Below are 17,624 nucleotides of genomic sequence, written 5' to 3' on the forward strand. Positions count from 1 at the left end.
TCTAATAGATAACGATCCAAAGCAGAGTGGACCGACGCGTGTTCATTTCCATCAACTGAGTCAGATGCCACCAGCAGAAGGTTGATTTTCTTTTTTTGTGGTTCGAGTTCTGTAGCTTTCACATCGCAGTGTTGCTCTTTTAAGACTTCTGAAAGCATGCTCCACACCTCGTCCCTCTCAGATTTCGGAAGGTACTTCAGATTCTTAAACCTATCTTAAACCTAAACCTAAAGCTGTAACTATCTTTAGATATCTCAGATTATTACTTTCTTTGTGTTTTCTCAAATCAGCAGTGAAAGTGTCCTTAAAATTAACATGTGCTAGGTCATTATCCGTGACTTTTATAATAGGAAATATTTGGCAGAATGTGTGTAAAATAGAACAGGGGACATACAATTGTCCTCCAAGAAGTTCAATCACAAATTTATCTAATGAATTATTTTTTTTTAAAGAGCATTGTCAGCATGGAAGCATGTCCACTGGAATGCCGAAGCATGAAGGTACATAGGCATGTTTAGTATATCTTCCACATAAATATCTGCACTGCCAGCTAAATGTGCCAGACTTTCAGGTGACATCATAAATTAGAAACAGGCAGCATTATCTCCCATAAATGTAAACAAACTTACTTGTCTTAGCGATTTGCAGAAAAAGAAGTAGCACTGAGTGGACTTCTAGGCGCTAAAGTTTTTAATTGCTTTATTTCTGAGTTTTAATACACACCATTATTTTTTTTGAGTTAATTGCAATTAATCAACCACACTACTATCTTCTTCCAAGTTTTTAACAATACACGTTCACATTCAAAGTTCTAGTCTATATAACTTTCAATGGCCCCAAACATCATTTACAAACTTTTCTAACACGTCTTTAAATGTTGAATCTAGGCCAAATAGCCTGCAAGGTTCTTAACTCTTTCTGGCCAGGTGTCACAGAAGTTTAGATTGTGTGTGAATTCTCCAACGTTTAATGACATCCGATCACTGTCTGAAACTTTTGTCACAGTCCAGTACTTATGGAGTCTTGCTCTTGTGTGGATTCTTTGATGTAAAACAATGACTGATCAGTTTCTGAAATGTTTCCCACAGTCTAAGCACTTATGGGGTCTCTCTCCAATGTGGATTGCTGGATGTTTAACAATGTTTGATTGTGTATAAAACTCTTTCCAAAGGCTAAGCAGTTACAGGGTGTCTCCCTGGGTGGATTCTCTGATGTAAAACAACGGCTGACATCTATTTGAAATGTTTTTCCATAGTCTAAACACTATGTGCGTTTTGCCTGATGTTTAGAACGGCCGATCTGATTCTGAAACTTTCCCAGAGTCCAAGCACTTATGGTCTTCCCCTTGTATGGATTGCCTGATGTTTAACAAGGGTTGAACTCTGCATGAATCTTTTCCCACAGTCTGAGCACTGATGGGGTCTCTCTCCTGTGTGGACTATTATATGTCTAACAAGAGCTGACTGCCGTATGAAACTTTTCCCACTGTCTAAGCACTTATGGGGTCTCTCTCCTGTGTGGATTGCCTGATGATTAAGAAGGGTTGATCTCCTTATGAAACTCTTCCCACAGTCTAAACACTTGTGGGGTCTCTCTCCTGTGTGGATTACCTGATGTTTAGCAAGGTCTGACCTCTGTATGAAACTTGTCCCACAGTCCAAGCACTTGTGGGGTCTCTCACCTGTGTGGATCTTCTGATGTCTTATAAGATTTGACCTGTGTATGAAACTTTTCCCACAGTCTAAGCACTTGTGGGGTCTCTCACCTGTGTGGATCTTCTGATGTCTTATAAGATTTGACCTGTGTATGAAACTTTTCCCACAGTCTAAGCACTTATGGGATCTCTCTCCTGTGTGGACTGCTTGATGTTTAACAAGGGCTGACTTCCATACAAAATTTTTTCCACAGTCTAAGCACTGATGGGGTCTCTCTCCTGTGTGGTTTGCCTGATGTTTTAAAAGGTATGACCTTTGTATGAAACTTTTTCCGCAGTCTAAACACACATGGGGTCTCTCTCCTGTGTGGATTGCCTGATGTTTTAAAAGGTCTGACTTCTGTATGAAACTTTTTCCGCAGTCTAAGCACTTATGGGATCTCTCTCCTGTGTGGATTGCCTGATGTCTTACAAGGTCTGACCTCTGTATGAAACTTTTCCCACAGTCTAAGCACTTATGGGATCTCTCTCCTGTGTGGACTTCTTGATGTTTAACAAGGGCTGACTTCCATATAAATTTTTTTCCACAGTCTAAGCACTTATGGGGTCTCTCTCCTGTGTGGATTGCCTGATGTTTAACAAGGTTTGACCTTTGTATGAAACTTTTCCCACAGTCTAAGCATTTATAGGGTCTCTGTCCAGTGTGAATAGCCTGATGTGTAACAAGGTCTGACCTATGTACAAAACTTTTTCCACAGTGTAAGCACTTATGGGGTCTCTCTCCTGTGTGGATCCACTGATGATGTTTAAGTTTTGATTTTTGTGTGAAACTTTTCCCACAGTCCAAGCACTTATGGGGTTTCTCTCCCATGTGGCGTATGTGATGTGCAGTCAGTGCTGACTTCCAATTCAAAGAGTTCCTGCCCTTAAGGCACTGATAGGGTTTCTGTCCCGTGTGGCTTCTCCCATGGTCCAAGCACTGAAGTGATTTCTCTCCAGTATGAATTGCCTGAGGGGAAACACACTGTGGTCTCAGAATGAATTTCTTTTCATAACCAAGGCATTCATGGTGTTTGTCTTCCCTAGGGGTTGTCTGCCGGGCTGTGGGATCCCTGTATCCTTCCCCACAGATAATAAATTCATCCATTTGCTCCCTTGAGTAGTTTCTCAGCAGCCTCTCTGACCTCTGCCAATTTCCCCAGGCTTCTCCATGTTCCAACCACTGGGAAAAATTCCCTGCAGCTCTTCCCACAAAGGTCTCCTGTGGTTCTCCGTGCCCAGGAACTTCCTGTTGTTGATTCCTCTCCTTTTTCTCACTCACTGGCTCGTTACCTGCTGGGAGAGAGACAATCCTGACAGGAGTCATTGTGCCCAGGAGAAAGGAAGAGGAAGAGCACGGAGGGAAAACCCAACCTTCTAAAGCTGCACAGATGGAGCAACTGGATTCTACCTCCACATCCCACCCAAAAATTCACAGAGAAGGAACGTTGGAAAGGAAACACCAGTAGGTAACAGGACACATGGAAAGCAACATCAGTGATATCTGCTGACTGCAGCCCTGCCCTGGGTGAGATGAGGAAGAACGGAGGGCACTTACTGATACCATATTTTTGGGATTCTCAACTTTTTCCTTCATTCCTCAGATGGTTTCTGTGTCAGTCCTCACCTGTGTGGGCACCTCTTGAGATCTCTCTTTCCTCGCAGGCCTGTAGATCGGGCACCCACAGCTCTTCCCCTCGTTCCAGACTGCTGATTAGGTCAGGTTTGGGAAAGGGGAATCCTGTGCAGGTGGTGAAATCAGAGCAGATCAGGGTGTGTGGAGGACTGAGAGAGCGTCTGTCAGAAAAGACATTCCATGGGCGGAACCTGTCCCTGTGCTGTGCTGGGGGAACATGGAATCCAAGAGGACAGGAACATGGTCACTGAGCCCCTTTGGGGGAGGCAGATGTCTGGGGGAGGTGGGGGGAATTGTGACGCCCTAACTAGGAGTTCCTAGCATCTATGCTCTCTGGGGGCCCTGCTGACGAACCCCGGCTCTGGAGTTAAACCCCTGCCTATTTCTAAACCAGCGGAGCACAGAGCCCGCCGCATGGCTGGAGCTGTTCCCAAGGAGGGAGGTGAACAGGGATTCTGTGTGTGAATGAGAAACAACACAGACAGGACAATACACGGCTTCCCCAATTGGAAAGCTAGGGAGTCAGGTGGAGATGGTTTTGTATATCCCTTAGGTTTTGACACCCTGGTCTCATTTCGAGAGTATACGGAGATGCAAGTCTCTCTCACACGGCAGCTGTGCATTACAGAGCCCAGTCCCCTCCAATCTAACTGAGCAGGGAAGAACCTGACCAGTGTCAGACACGCAGACCCCACGGTTTCTAATAACTAAGGGGCCGGGAATCCTTTACCCAGCAAGGTCACTGTCTCGTAGTTCTCCTGCATGACGTCCCTGTAGAGGGCTCTCTGAGCGGGGTCCAGCAGAGCCCCCTGCCCCTGGGTGAAATACACAGCCACCTCCTCGAAGGTCACCGGCATCTGAAACAACAAGAGTCCTGCACTGACTACCTGCTGCCCCAGCCGCAAACCCACCAGTCACAGGAAAAAATAATCAAAACATTGAAGCTCTGGGAGGACCGGAGAAGCAAAATTCCCCCTGCACCCTGCTCAGCGCAGCCAGGAGGCTTCAGGGGGTGGGAGAAGGTGAGAGCTCCTTGTCCCCCCCAGCACACAGAGCAGGGCAGGGTCTTCTCATTTCCCACACACCTGCCAGCCACAGGCTGATACGGGAATCAGAGCTCTGAGCCAGGGACAGGAATCCCAACAGCTTCCCTGCATATTTCACAGCAGCCTCTGGCCAGTGGGAGTGTTTCCTGGGTCAGAAAGTCCCACCCCCCTCCAATGAGCCTGTTCATAAAACCAGGCCCAGGTTGATCATGTTCCAGCAGGTTTATCACACCCCGTCCCCTCCCTGCCTCACACTGTGTGTTTCCCGCCCCTTCCCCTCTACAACAAATCCTCCGCATCACCCTACAGCTCCCCACAAATCCCCTACCTGAGCTGTCTCCATCGCAGCCATTTCCCTTCTCTGTCCTCTGGAAGACGGGACAATCTGGAGCGAAACGTGGATACGATTCCTCAGCCTATTGGGTTGAGAGAGGTGATGGGGAAGGTTACAGAAGGGGCTTCAGTCCATATCACCCCCCCTCTCCCTACAGACAGACGCTCTGGGCTCTGCCGCGCTGGGAAAACCCTCAGTCACTTTATCACAACACAGACCCGGCCCCTCCCCCCAGCACTGAACCCCCTGTGACACCAGTAGGCCCCTCCAAGGGGCCCTTTGTGCAGAGTCATTTCCCTGCCCGGCTCCAGCCCTTTCCCCAGGTCTCTCCATCACCTGCAGGCTCAGGGGCAGGTGTGGTTAGAGGGGATTTTCCCCAGACGGACTTTGCTGAGAGCTCCTGATTTCTGTGCTAACAAGCTCTGTTCTACGCTGTGTTCCCAGCGACCAATAAACCTTCTGTTTTCCAGGCCGGCTGAGAGTCACAGCTGAGTGCGGAGGTGGGTGCAGGGCCCCTGTGGGGAGCGGGTCAGGCTTCTCCTTAGGCTGCCCCCGGGGCTCGGGCTGGGGCCGTGTGCCCCTCCTGGGCTCCGGAGCCGGGGAGGCTGGGGCTACATGCTGAGCAGGTGGGGGAGGGGATATTGGGGGTTCTCAGGGGCTGGGGTCCTGCCCCTACACGGGGGGGGAGGGGCTTGCCTCTCCCAGCCCTAGATTCACCCCCCACCAGCTATTCCCCCTTCTTATCCCCGGCTCCTAGTCCCAGGCAGGGGGGTGAAACAATCTGTACAGTGGGGGGCGCTGAGAGCCACTGAACCAGACTGTAAACCTGGATAGGCTGGAAACCGCTTCAAGCCGGGGGGGGGGGGCGGCAGGGCCCCACCAGCCTAGAGCCAGCGCCTCTCCTGCCCACCCCCTTCGGCCCTGATTTTTCCCCTGGGCCCCGCTCCTTCCCCGGCCCCCAGCTGGGCCCCCCCCACCCTGCATTCAGTTTGGCTGCCCACCTTCGCGCCCCCCCCCCCATCCCCCTGAGCTGCAGCCTCCGTCCGCTCCAGCGCGGCCAGGGGCAGGGAAACAAAGCAGCGGATGGGGAAGGAGGACGGGGGGGTGTGGGGGGATGGAGGGTAACGTGATCCCGCTCCGCACCTACCGGGGCTGGCGGCAGCTTTCCCGGGCCCAGGGCAGCGAACCGAGGCGGGGGGGTGTCTCTCCTACCTTCCTCCAAGCGGCTGCGAGTCACTTCCCGCTGCCGGGACGGACCCCAGCGATCGCTCCCCCCAGAGCCGCCTCCCGGCCGCTCCTGGGTCCTAGCAGGAAACCTACCGACCTGCGCTTCTCCTCTCTGTCCGGCTCCTGTTCCACTCCCAGGACAGAAGGGAGGGACCCTCTTCCATCTAGCGGGGGGAATGGGTGACACATTTTTCTAAAATACTTACTGAACTTTAGGGGAAACCAGTAAAGATGCGCAGAGGTAAGCGGGGAAATGGTCCCGCTATTGGGGAGAACTTTCCTAAACACCCCCGGGGTGGAATAAAAGAGCAGAAGGATCTGAGTCCTCGCTCCCTCTCCCTTCACCCAGAGCCTGCCTCACCGCGAGGGCTCCACTTCCCCTCTGCTGTGTGGCAAAGTCCTTGTATCCCCGACACGGCTGGGCCCAGGGTTCCTGAGGGGCTCGTCCCCCACCCTGGTTGTGACCACTCAGGACACGGGCTAGAGCGTCCCCACTCTGGGGCACTTCCTCTGCTCTGGACGCTTCCCTGACCATTGTCTATACCCCAGAACAAATGCAGTGTGTTGCTCTTTTAAGATTTCTGAAAGCATGCTTCACACCTTGTCCCTCTCCGATTTTGGAAGGTACTTCAGATTCTTAAACCGTGGGCCGAATGCTGTAGCTACCTTTAGAAATCTCAGATGGTTACTTCCTTTGTGTTTTGTCAAATCTGCAGTGAAAGTGTCCTTAAAATGAACATGTGCTAGGTCATTATCCGTGACTGCCATATTATGAAATATTTCCCAGAATGTGTGTAAAACAGAACAGGGGACATACAATTCTCTTCCAAGGAGTTCAGTCACAAATTTAATTAATACATTCTTTTTTTAAGTGAGCATCATCAGCATGGAAGCATGTCCACTGGAATGGTGGCTGAAGCATGAAGGGACGTACGCAGGTTTAGCATATCTTGCACATAAATACCTGCACGGCCAGCTACAAACATGCCATGTGAACACCTTCTCACACTTTCTGGTGACATCATAAATTAAAAGCAGGCAGCATTCTCCCCCGTAAATGTAAACAAACTTGTTTGCTTTAGTGATCGGCAGAAAATAAACAGTAGACATCTAGTCCTAAATTTTTAACTGCTTTATTTTTGAGTGCACTTATGTAAGTAAAATAATCTGTTTTTAAGCTACACTTTCCTGATACAGCGATTGCACTACAGTACTTGTATGAGGTGAATTGGAAAAAAGACTATTTTTATTTTGCATGTTTACAGTACAAATATTTGTAATAAAAATAATGTAAAGTGAGCACTGTACACTTTCTATTCTTTGTTGTGATAGAAATCAATATATAAGAAAACGTAGAAAAACATCCAAAAAAATTCCAATTACTCTTCTATTATTTAACAATGTGACTCATCAAGATTAATATTTCTAACCACAATGAATTTTTTTTGAGTTAATTACTTGAGTTAATTGCAATTAATCAACAGCACGACTATCTCCTTTCAGTTTCTTAACAACACCAGGTTACATTTCAAAGCTCTAGTCTCTATTTCTTGGAATGGTCCCAATACCATTTATACTCTTTCTGGACTCTTATGGTCTCCCTCTTGTATGGATTGCTTGATGTTTAACAAGGTCAGGCCTCCGTATGAAACCTTTCCCACAGTCTAAGCACTTATGGGGTCTTTCTCCGGTGTGGATTTTTTGATGTGCAAGTAGGGTTGACCTCCGTACGAAACTTTTTTCACAGTCTAAACACTTATGGGGTCTCTCTCCAGTGTGGATTTCCTGATGTTTAACAAGGTCTGACCTCCGTATGAAACTTGTCCCACAGATTAAGCATTTATGGGGTCTCTCTCCAGTGTGGACTGCCTGATGAAGAAGAAGGGCTGATCTCTGTATAAAACTTTTCCCACAGTCTACGCATTTGTGGGGTCTCTCGCCAGTGTGGATTCTCCCATGTTTAACGAGGGCAGATCTCCATGTGAAACTTTTCCCACAGTCTAAGCACTTATGGGATCTCTCTCCTGTGTGGATGATCTGATGTTTAGCAAGGCCTGACCTCTCTATGAAACTTTTTCCACACTCTAAGCACTTATGAGGTCTCTCTCCTGTGTGGATGATCTGATGTTTAGCAAGGCCTGACCTCTCTATGAAACTTTTTCCACACTCTAAGCACTTATGAGGTCTCTCTCCCGTGTGTTTTCTCTGATGAAAAGCAAGGCCTGACCTCCATATGAAACTTTTCCCACAGATTAAGCATTTATGGGGTCTCTCTCCAGTGTGGACTGCCTGATGTGCAACAAGGTGTGACCTCCGTATGAAATTTTTCCCACAGATTAAGCATTGATGGGGTCTCTCTCCAGTGTGGACTGCCTGATGTGCAACAAGGTGTGACTTCTGTATGAAACTTTTTCCACACTCTATGCACTTATGGGGTCTCTCTCCAGTGTGGATTGCCTGATGACTAAGTAGGGCTGACCTCCATACGAAACTTTTCCCACACTCTAAGCACTTATGGGGTCTCTCTCCAGTGTGGACTGTCTCCTGTGTAATCAGTGTTGACTTCAAATTTAAATAATTCCTGCCCTCAAGGCACTGAGAGGGTCTCTCTCCTGTGTGGCTTCTCCCATGGTTAAGATCTGAGCGGGTCTTAAGATCACGGTCCAAGCATTGACGTGATTTCTTTTCAGTTTGGATTTCCTGAGGTGTAACAAGCTGTGGTCTCAGAACGATTCCTTTCCCAAAACCAGGACATTCATAGCTTTTGTCTTTCTTGGAGGTTGTCTGTCGGGCTGTGGGATCGCTGTGTCCTTCCCCACATATAATAGATTTATCCATTTGCTTCCTTGAGTGGTTTCCCGGAAGCCTCTCTGACCTCCGCCAATTTTCCCCATCATCTCCCTGTTCCAAGCACTGGGAAAAATTCCCTTCAGCTCTTCCCAAAAAGATCCCCTGTGATTCTCTGTGCCCAGGAACTTCCTTCTCTTGATTCCCCTCTTCGTTCTCACTCACTGTCTCGTCACCTGCTGGGAGAGAGACACAATCCAAATAGGAGTCATTGTGCTGGGGAAAAATTAAGAGGAACAGCACCAAGGGAAAACCCAACATACTAAAGCTGCACAGACGGAGCAACTGGATTCTGCCTCCACTTCCTACCCAAACTTTTAAAAAGAAGGAAAATAGGGAAGGAAACTCTGGCAGGTAACAGGACATGTGGGAAGCGATGTCAGTGACATCTGCTGCCTGCTGCCCTGCCCTGGGTGAGAAGAGGAAGGAACTAAGGGCATGTACTGATACCTCATTTTGGGGATTCTCAACTTTTTCCTTGTGTCAGTCCTCACCTGTGTGGGCACCTCTCGGGATCTCTCTTCTCTCACAGGACTGGAGATCGGGCACCCACGGCTCTTCCCCTCGTTCCAGCTGGCTGATCAGGTCAGGTTTGGGAAGGGGGAATCCTGTGCAGGGAGTGAAATCAGATTAGATCAGGGTGCGTGGAGGACTGAGAGTGTCTCTCCGAAAGTGGGAGTATTTGTCAGAAAGGACATTCCGTGAGTGCCACCTGTCCTGGTGCTCTGCTGGGGAATGTGGAATCTAAGAGGACGGGAATGTGGTCACTGAGCCACCTTGGGGGAGGCAGACATCTGGGGAGGTGACGGGAATTGTGGTGCACAGCTCCAGCGTTAAACCCCTGTGCCTTAGGTTTTGACATCCTGGTCTCATTGCCATGTCAGACACACAGACCCTCTGCAGCTTCCAATATGCAAGGGGCCAGGAATCCCTTACCCAGCGAGGTCACTGTCTCGTAGTTCTCCTGCATGACGTCCCTGTAGAGGGCTCTCTGGGTGGGGTCCAGCAGAGCCCCCTGCCCCTGGGTGAAATACACAGCCACATCCTCAAAGGTCACCGGCATCTGAAACAAGAAGAGTCTCCCGCTCAGCACCTGCTGCTCCAGCCACAATTCTGCTAGTCATGGGTGGAGGGAGGAAGGGGGGAGGAGGGGCCTGGAGAAACAGAATCCCACTTCCACCCTGCTGAGAGCAGCCAGGAGGCTTCAGGAGGTGGGAGAAGGTGAGAGCTCCTTGTCCCCCCAGCACATGTAGCAGGGCAGGGTCCTGGTTCAGAAATGGGGGAATGTTTCCTCTTCCCCCCACTTGCCACTGACCTGTTCCAGCAGCCCCTTCCAGTCTCTCCGCTCTCCCTTTTATCTTCTTCCCTTGCCCTGGGAGAACGGGCGACTGCCCCATTGCCCTGGGCCTTTGCTCTCATCAGGCAGCTCAGCCACTGACACTGCTAACGGGGGTTGAACCCGGCTGTGCCACTGAGGGCAGCAGCTCCGAGACTCACCAATGCAGGGAGCCCCTCCCCTTGTAGGCCAAACTCCCCAGCTGGTCCCGCAAAAGGGACCCTCTGTGCAGAGTCATTTCCCTGCCCAGCTCCAGCCCTTTCCCCAGGTCTCTCCATCACCTGCAGGCTCAGGGGCTGGTGTGGTTAGAGGGGTTCCAGCCACTGGAGAAAGTGCCCCTGGGTTGGTCTCAGGGGGGTGGGATGAAGCAGGAATGTTCTTAATATTTTCTCTGAATACAGTGTGTGTGCCTCAGTTTCCTCCTGGTTTGGGACTCAGCAGGGAGAGTCCAGGGCTCAGGACTCTGGATTCCCCCACAGATGGACTTTGCTGAAAGCTCCTGATTTCTGTGCTAACAAGCTCTGTTCTACGCTGTGTTCCCAGCGACCAATAAACCTGTTTTCCAGGCCGGCTGAGAGTCACAGCTGAGTGCGGAGGTGGGTGCAGGGCCCCTCTGGGGAGCGGGTCAGGCTTCTCCTTAGGCTGCCCCCGGGGCTCGGGCTGGGCCCACGCGCTCAGCAGGTGGGGTAATATCCCCCCTCCCTCCCCCGCCTCGGATCTCCCTGAGCTGCGGCCAGGGGCAGGGAAACAAAGCAGCGGATGGGGGAGGGGTGGGAGGTAACGTGATCCCGGCGGCAGCTTTCCCGGGCCCCGGGCGGGAATCGCAGCCAGCTCCGCTGGGAGCAGCCCGGGGCCAAACCTCCCCCTGCAGCCCGGGGGTGCCGGGGGGGGCGGGTCTCTCTCACCTTCCCTCCGAGCGGGGCCCCCCGGGGCAGGGGCCGGGCCGGGCTGGGGGCTCTGCCCTGGGAGAGGCTCCTGGGGGGGAGCAGCGGGAAGGGCCCTGCTGGAGATTCCCCTCTCCCGGCTGCAGCCAGGGCTCCGGGCTCCCAGCACCAGCCGCCCCCCGGGGCTCGGGGATCTCGCCAGGAGCCTGGGAGCCAGAGTCGCCGCAGCGGCTGCGAGTCACTTCCTGCTGCCGGGCCGGAGCCCAGCGCTCGCTGCCCGGAGCCGCCTCCCGGCAGCTCCTGGGTCCTAGCGCTGAAGGGATCGCGCTGCAGCATCTCTGGGTCCGGCTCCTGTTCCACTCCCAGGACAGAAGGGAGGGACCCTCTTCCATCTAGCGGGGGGAATGGGTGACACATTTTCCTAAAATACTTACTGAACTTTAGGGGAAACCAGTAAAGATGCGCAGAGGTAAGCGGGGAAATGGTCCCGCTATTGGGGGGAACTTTCCTGACTTAAACACCCCCGGGAGGAATCGAATAGCAGAAAGATCTGAGTCCTCGCTCCCTTCACCCAGAGCCTGCCTGGCCCCGAGGGCTCCCCTTCCCCTCTGCTGTGTGACAAAGTCCTTGTATCCCCGACACAGCTGGGCCCAGGCTTCCTGAGGGGCTCGTCCCCCACCCTGGTTGTGACCACTCAGGACACGGGCTAAAGCGTCCCCACTCTGGGGCACTTCCTCCGCTCTGGGCGCTTCCCTGACCATTGTCTATACCCCAGAACAAATGCAATTTACTAAACAGCAGCTAATAAAAGAAATCAGGAAACAATGGGGAAGGCAAAAGGAAAACACTTCCCCCCACTCTGCGGGCCTGGGGGAAGCGCAAACAGCGTCTGTGGGATGCCCGGGCAGGTCACAGTCTGTCCCTTCCCCGTCCCAGGCCTCCTGCCCAGGCCCTGGCTGTGCTGCAGGGATGCTGCAGGTCAGACACCTGCTCTGGCGGTGGCCACACGCCCTCAGGCTCTAGGTGACAGGACCCTTCTTCCCAGTGTCCCTGGAAAGGTGCAAATCCAGAGGTCAAATAAAAAGCCTCCGAACTTGTAATCTCTGTAACTGATGGGGGGGGGGGAGGGAGGGGAGCAGACTCGTGATCTTTGAGCACTTCCGGCTGCTGACCTAGTTCTGTCTCTGCCCCCCCCCAGGGTTCCACGGGGTTCAGGCCATGGACTGGGGCACCACCAGTGGTGGGGGAAATGCCAGTACCGCGGGCATGACTTCATCAGCTTCCACATCCAGCCTCGGGCCCCTTACCCCTGTCTGCGTCCCAACTCCCAGAGCCATGGCCCTACTCCCGGCCCCATCTCAAGGGGGTGGAGGGGGCACAGAGAGGGATAAGGGGGGGCACCGCACCCCTACTCTTTTCTTGTCCCCTGCAGTCATGGCAAGACTAAGTGTTATCTAGACCATTCCTGGCAGGGGTTTGTCAGCTGCATGACCCCCTGACCAGTCAATTTTCACCCCCTGCTCAGACCTTGTCTGCCCCCTCCTCCGGTTTTCCCCCTTTGGCCCTTTTTAACCCCTGTAAAAAGCAGTCAGCACAATCCCAGGCTTAGGAAGGGCAGGGTGATGGCAGTGACTTCAGCAGATGTTACTGAGCACGCTCAGTCCACCATAAGTAGCACATTCCTACCTGGAGCAGTTTTCTGTACTGCACCTGCAGGAGAGTTAATTAAGCCACTCCAATGGGCGACAGCAGCTATGTCCGTGGGAGACGCTCAAAAAATAAATAAATGCCAGTTGACTCTCCTTCGGCAGGAGGTAGGCAAATGGGAAATGCCAGCCAGAGGGGATTTCCCTGGCAGATAATGATTCCAACTGTCCCGGACCAGACGCCATTGCCACAAATGGCAACCCTACTGGCAGATGAAAATTTTTCACCTAAGGCCCTTGAAGTGGCTAAAAAGCTGAAGAATGATCAGCTCTGGTCTAAGCATGGGCAGCAGGTTTAGCAGGCTGGGGAAAGTGAGGCTAAGCAATAGTGGTTGAAGCATGAAGGGACAGAGGAATCGTTAACGCATCTGGCATGTAAATATCTTTTGACTCCGGCTGCAACAGTGTCATAAGATTGCCTGTTCTCACTTGCAGCATTACCTCCTGCAAATGAAAACTAACTTGTTTGTCTAAGCGATTGGCAGAAGAAGAAATAGTACCGAGTGGACTTACAGGCTCTGAAATTTTACATTGTTTTATTTTTGAATGCAGGTATTTTTTACATAATTCTACATTTGGAATTTCAACTTTCATGATAAAGGGATTGGGCTACAGTACTTGTAAGAGGGGAATGGAAAAATACTATTTCTTTTGGGGGAGGTTACAGTGCAAATACTTGTAACAAAAAATAAAGTGAGCACTGTGCACTTTGTGTTCTGTGTTGTAATTGAAATCAATATATTTCAAAATGGAGACACTTTTGTATTTTTCTGTCGGATTTTGGAAGCGAGTCATTTTTAAGTGAGCCAAGGAGGCAAGACAGATCAGACACCTGAGAGGGGTGCAGTGGTGGGGAAAGGCTGAGAGCCACTGGCATATAGGACTAACAGAGAGAGCCCATTGGAGAACACACAATGGTGTGGGAGGGGCACTTCAGCAGTTTACTGGACTACAACTGGGGGCAAGAACAGCACCTGCAATCCTTCAGGAAGCCAAAAGGAGAGCATGCTTTGCATTCATGAAAAGGGGGATTTCATCAGTGATGGCTGGTGACCCTCGGAGAATGCTTTAGCCATGGATTTTACCTGTTTAAGTTAAACTCAGCCTATCTGAATCCTGTTATACCTGGTGTTTGGTGTGTAACCTGTTGGTCTTATTGCTTCGCTCACTATTTGTTCAATCTGAACTAATAAACTTGTTTGTTTTCACGAAAAATATATCTCAGTGCTGTGATGTTCTATTGGCGCTGATCCTCGGTTAACTCAAATAAGCTGGTGTTGTCCCAATGGCTTACCTGGGAATTTCTGAGTATCCAGTGGAGAGAGGCTGGACACTACAGAAGGACACATCAGAGGGGCTGGAGATGAGGTTGCGCCTAGTGTTAATCTGTAAGGCAAAGTAAGGACTGGCAGAGCCCTGATGAGTTTGTGTGGGGATGTAAAAGGCCGGGGGTGACAGGGAACTGACAACCATTGAAGCAGAAGCACGTCCCCCTCGCACTGAGAAAGGGCGGGAAACAAGGAGATTCACTGTCTGGGGTGTTGGGACGGTGCTGAATGTTTATGAATTGCTGTGCTTCTTATTAATGAATGTGGTGAACATGAACGTGGTCCGGCTTGACATGTCTGAATTTGCTAGAGGATTCTGGGAGCAGGGCCTTCTAAGCATCCAATGGTTACTGTGGACATTTTCTATTCTGCGTGTCTGTTCTGTTACTGACCTTTGTCAGTCAATATGCCAGCTCACTAGGTAAAAAAAAAAAATGTATAATCACGAGATCAGTGATCTTGGCACAAGCTGACCTGGGGCAAAATGACCCCTTCGGAAGGCATCGCGCTGACAGCTTGAGTGAATGATTGATGAGAGTGTAAATGTGGGGTGATGTCTGGTGGGTACTCCTTCAGCCAGGGCTGGTGCAAGGATATTTTGTGCCCTAGGCTAAACTTCCACCTTGCGTCCCCCTTGCACATCGATTCATTGAGTGGCGAATCTCAACGACCCTTTATAGACCCCAGGGGACAGCCTGCCCAGGGGCTGCTCCCCAGACTAGGTTTCCCCCTCTCCGCCCCCTGAACTCCCGTGGAGGGTGCAGAGCCCCCCCCCCGTGAGCCCTCCCCACCCCACCCCACCCCGGTGGCCCCCGTCCCGAGTCCACTCACTGGCTTTGCTGGGCTTGAGCCACTGCAGCAGCTCGGCGGGGAGGAGCCACCTTCCGGAGGCACTAGAGAGCCAGAGCGTGAGCCCCAGCCATGGAAGAGCCAGCGCGGCGCAGGGGGGCAGCAGCCCTGCAAAGGCGACGGCATTGCTAGTGGGGAGTAACTGCGCCCCCCACCCCTTCTGACCAGGCTGTGGCCCAGTGCCCTCCCCGGGGGCTCCTGCAGTCTGCAGTGGATGCATGCAGGTGCTGGCCCCCATGCGCCCCCCAGCTCCCCCCTCACCTAGAGTTACCATATTTCAACAATCAAAAAAGAGGACGGGGGAGAGCCCCGCCCTAGCCCCACTGCCATCCACTCCCTCCCACTTCCCACCTCCTGACTGCCCCCCTCAGAACCTCCAACTCCTCCCCTGCTCCTTGTCCCCTGACTGCCCCCTCCTGGGACCCCTGTCCCTAACTGCCCCCCAGAACCCCACCCCCTACCTAAGCCTCCCTGCTCCTTGTCCCCGACTGCCCCCTCCTGAGACCCCCCCACCCTAACTGCCCCCTAGGACCCTACCCCCTGCCTGTCCCCTGACTGCCCCAACCCTTCTCCACACCCCTGCCCCCAGACAGACCCCTGGGACTCCCATGCCCCATCCCTGGGGGACTGGCTGCCTGTAGACACTGGGGATGTAACATGGGCCTTTCACTGCTCGGTCTCTGCTTACCATAAGCGCTGGCTTTTATTTTTCCCCAGAGGGCTCCACCCCTGCTCTGCCCTCGGGCCCCGCCCCCCTGAGGCCCTGCCCTCGCTCCACCTCTTCCTGACCCCATTCCACCTCCTCCCCTATAGGCCGTGCCCTCTGTCTGCCTCTTCCCGCCCCTGCTCCAGCCTCTCCCTGAAGCCGCAGCCAATCTGCAGCTCGCTGCTCTCCGCCCTCCCCCAGGCACCTCCCCTACCCACCAAACAGCTCATTGGCAGCCCTACAGAACAGCTGTGGCTGGTGGGTGCTGAACTCTCCCTATATTTGTTCCATGGGTGTTTGAGCTCCGGAGCACCCATGGAGTCAGCACCTCTGCTGCTTACAATCATAGGATCGAGCAGTGACCAAATATAAAGAGTGACTTACAATGAGACTTAGCCCATGTACTGCTGTTAATGGGCAAGTCAGTAAGGCCCAAATTTACGGAAGTGGCCTTATTTTGGGTGTCTCGGTTTATCTCCTCAAAATACAGGACTTCAGGGCACTTGTTCCACCTGCATTCGCAGCTGCAGCCGGAGTCAGTGGGCGCTGCGGGTGCCCAGCCCCTTGGAGAACCAGCCCCTAGGCACTTAGGTCAGTACCCAAATTTGAACCCTAAATCAAAAGAGATTCTTGATATTTGGTCCCAGCCCATCATTGTGCTCTGGCTCCTGTTTGTGCCTCCTCCCCAGCAGCTGCAGGCACAGGGAGTGCTCCTGGGAGGGGCGGGAGGCAGGGGGGTTGGGGCAGGGACAGGCTGGAGGAGGAAGGGGTGGAAGGGAATAGAGGGATGTGGCCAGGGTGAAGCTGCATCTCTTGTACTCTGCTGAGCTGCAATGTCTATTAACCACATTGTTAAACTGCTGCAACACTGGACTCGGGTAACTAGCTGCATCCGCAGCAGCATCTCTGCGCAGCACGGCTCCTCCGCCACAGCTGAATTCCCTCTCCTTGTCCCCAATGGCAGCTTCCCAGACTTCCCCAGGCCTCCTCAGTCTGTCCCCACATCCCCTCCTGCAGCCGCAATGGGCAAGTGGCCTGAGAGGTCTCTGTTTATCCCACACCAGGTACCTGCAGCCCCTAGTGCGAGCTCCCCGCACACCCGCTGCCCTCGGTCATTGGGCCCCAGCCCTCACCTGGGGACAGGAGCTTGGTCTCCCTGCAGTCCCTGGTCTCTCTGCTGAGACTGACAAACAGGGAGAAAATCGGTGCAGGCCTTGCTGGGAGTGGTTGTGTTACAGAGGCACCTGCCCCACTAGGGCCCAGGCTGAGCTGACCCCATGGGTGCTGCGGAGCTCAAACACATTCCAGCACATTCCACAGGCCCCTGAGCTGCCATCAGATGGACTTTCAGCCTCTGTCTGTGTGGTGGTGGGGGGAGGAATTGGGTTACTGCCCTGGGGGAACTGCTGGGGGAGGGAGGAGATTTACCTGCTCACAGACAATTTTAACAGTTCTAAAACTTCAACTTCTTGAATCTCAGTGTCCAGTGTCATTAAATAGTTCTGGTCTGACCAAAATATTGTCCGATCCCCCCATAACTTCCCACAGCTGTGAACATTTTAATTGGAATGAAATGCTTAAACCTCAGATTTTTGTGCAACTGTGGAAGTTTAAATCAATAAATCTAAAAATTGCCTAAAATAAACGTTATCTGTCAAAGTTATGTATTATAAAAAAATTCTGCCCAGCCTGACTATCACTGACACCCAGCTCCTGCTCCTGCTCCTGCAGGTTCATCCTCACAGGCGGATGCCTCCGTGACCCTCCACACCAGCTCAGGGACTGACTGGAGACCAGGAGCCCTTTGGGTTCTAATTACAGGCTAATTTCACTGAAAGTTACCTGTTTCAGAGTAGCAGCCGTGTTAGTCTGTATCCGCAAAAAAACCAGGAGTACTTGTGGCACCTTAAAGACTAACAAATTTATTTTAGCATGAGCTTTCGTGAGCTAAAGCTCACTTCTTCGGATGCATAGAATGGAAAGTTACCTGGCACTGGTGTGATTGTACATTTTTTCACTAAAGCCTCCAGGG

The 17,624-nt window shown here is 52.0% G+C and overlaps 2 protein-coding genes across 3 annotated transcripts; both read right to left on the bottom strand.

The window, feature by feature from the left end:
- Nucleotides 1-686: 686 nt before the first annotated feature.
- On the bottom strand, nt 687-5,932 carry LOC120393822 (zinc finger protein 585B-like). The gene is made up of 5 exons (XM_039518315.1): nt 5,857-5,932; nt 4,704-4,791; nt 4,060-4,186; nt 3,321-3,434; nt 687-2,986 (listed from the first exon to the last, which is right to left on the bottom strand). The coding sequence occupies exons 2-5, from the start codon at nt 4,725-4,727 to the stop codon at nt 1,332-1,334; spliced, it is 1,920 nt and encodes a 639-aa protein (XP_039374249.1). The 5' UTR covers nt 4,728-4,791; nt 5,857-5,932; the 3' UTR covers nt 687-1,331.
- Nucleotides 5,933-6,813: 881 nt separating this feature from the next.
- LOC120393823 (zinc finger protein 585B-like) lies at nt 6,814-9,774 on the bottom strand. Of its 2 annotated transcripts, none has more exons than XM_039518317.1 (3): nt 9,720-9,774; nt 9,278-9,391; nt 6,814-8,959 (listed from the first exon to the last, which is right to left on the bottom strand). In XM_039518317.1, exons 1-3 carry the CDS (start codon nt 9,751-9,753, stop codon nt 7,527-7,529), a joined length of 1,581 nt encoding a protein of 526 aa, XP_039374251.1. In that variant the 5' UTR covers nt 9,754-9,774; the 3' UTR covers nt 6,814-7,526. The 2 variants fall into 2 exon arrangements, with proteins under 2 accessions (XP_039374251.1, XP_039374250.1); XM_039518316.1 differs by having other exon boundaries at nt 6,814-8,962.
- Between the last annotated feature and the right edge of the window lie 7,850 nt (nt 9,775-17,624).

Source organism: Mauremys reevesii, unplaced genomic scaffold (assembly GCF_016161935.1).
Source record: "Mauremys reevesii isolate NIE-2019 unplaced genomic scaffold, ASM1616193v1 Contig34, whole genome shotgun sequence".
NCBI lineage: Eukaryota > Metazoa > Chordata > Testudines > Geoemydidae > Mauremys > Mauremys reevesii.

Excerpts from the sequence above, each read along its gene's own strand:
- LOC120393823 (XM_039518316.1), bottom strand. The coding sequence starts at position 9,753 with ATGCAGGAGAACTACGAGACAGTGACCTCGCTGG. Across the intron at positions 9,392-9,719 it reads CGAGACAGTGACCTCGCTGG|GATTCCCCCTTCCCAAACCT; the intron begins GTAAGGGATTCC and ends CTCCCTGCACAG. Across the intron at positions 8,963-9,277 it reads CCCGAGAGGTGCCCACACAG|CAGGTGACGAGACAGTGAGT; the intron begins GTGAGGACTGAC and ends TCTCTCTCCCAG.
- LOC120393822 (XM_039518315.1), bottom strand. The coding sequence starts at position 4,727 with ATGGCTGCGATGGAGACAGCTCAG. Across the intron at positions 4,187-4,703 it reads CTGCGATGGAGACAGCTCAG|ATGCCGGTGACCTTCGAGGA; the intron begins GTAGGGGATTTG and ends TTGTTGTTTCAG. Across the intron at positions 2,987-3,320 it reads CTCAAGAGGTGCCCACACAG|GTAACGAGCCAGTGAGTGAG; the intron begins GTGAGGACTGAC and ends CTCTCCCAGCAG.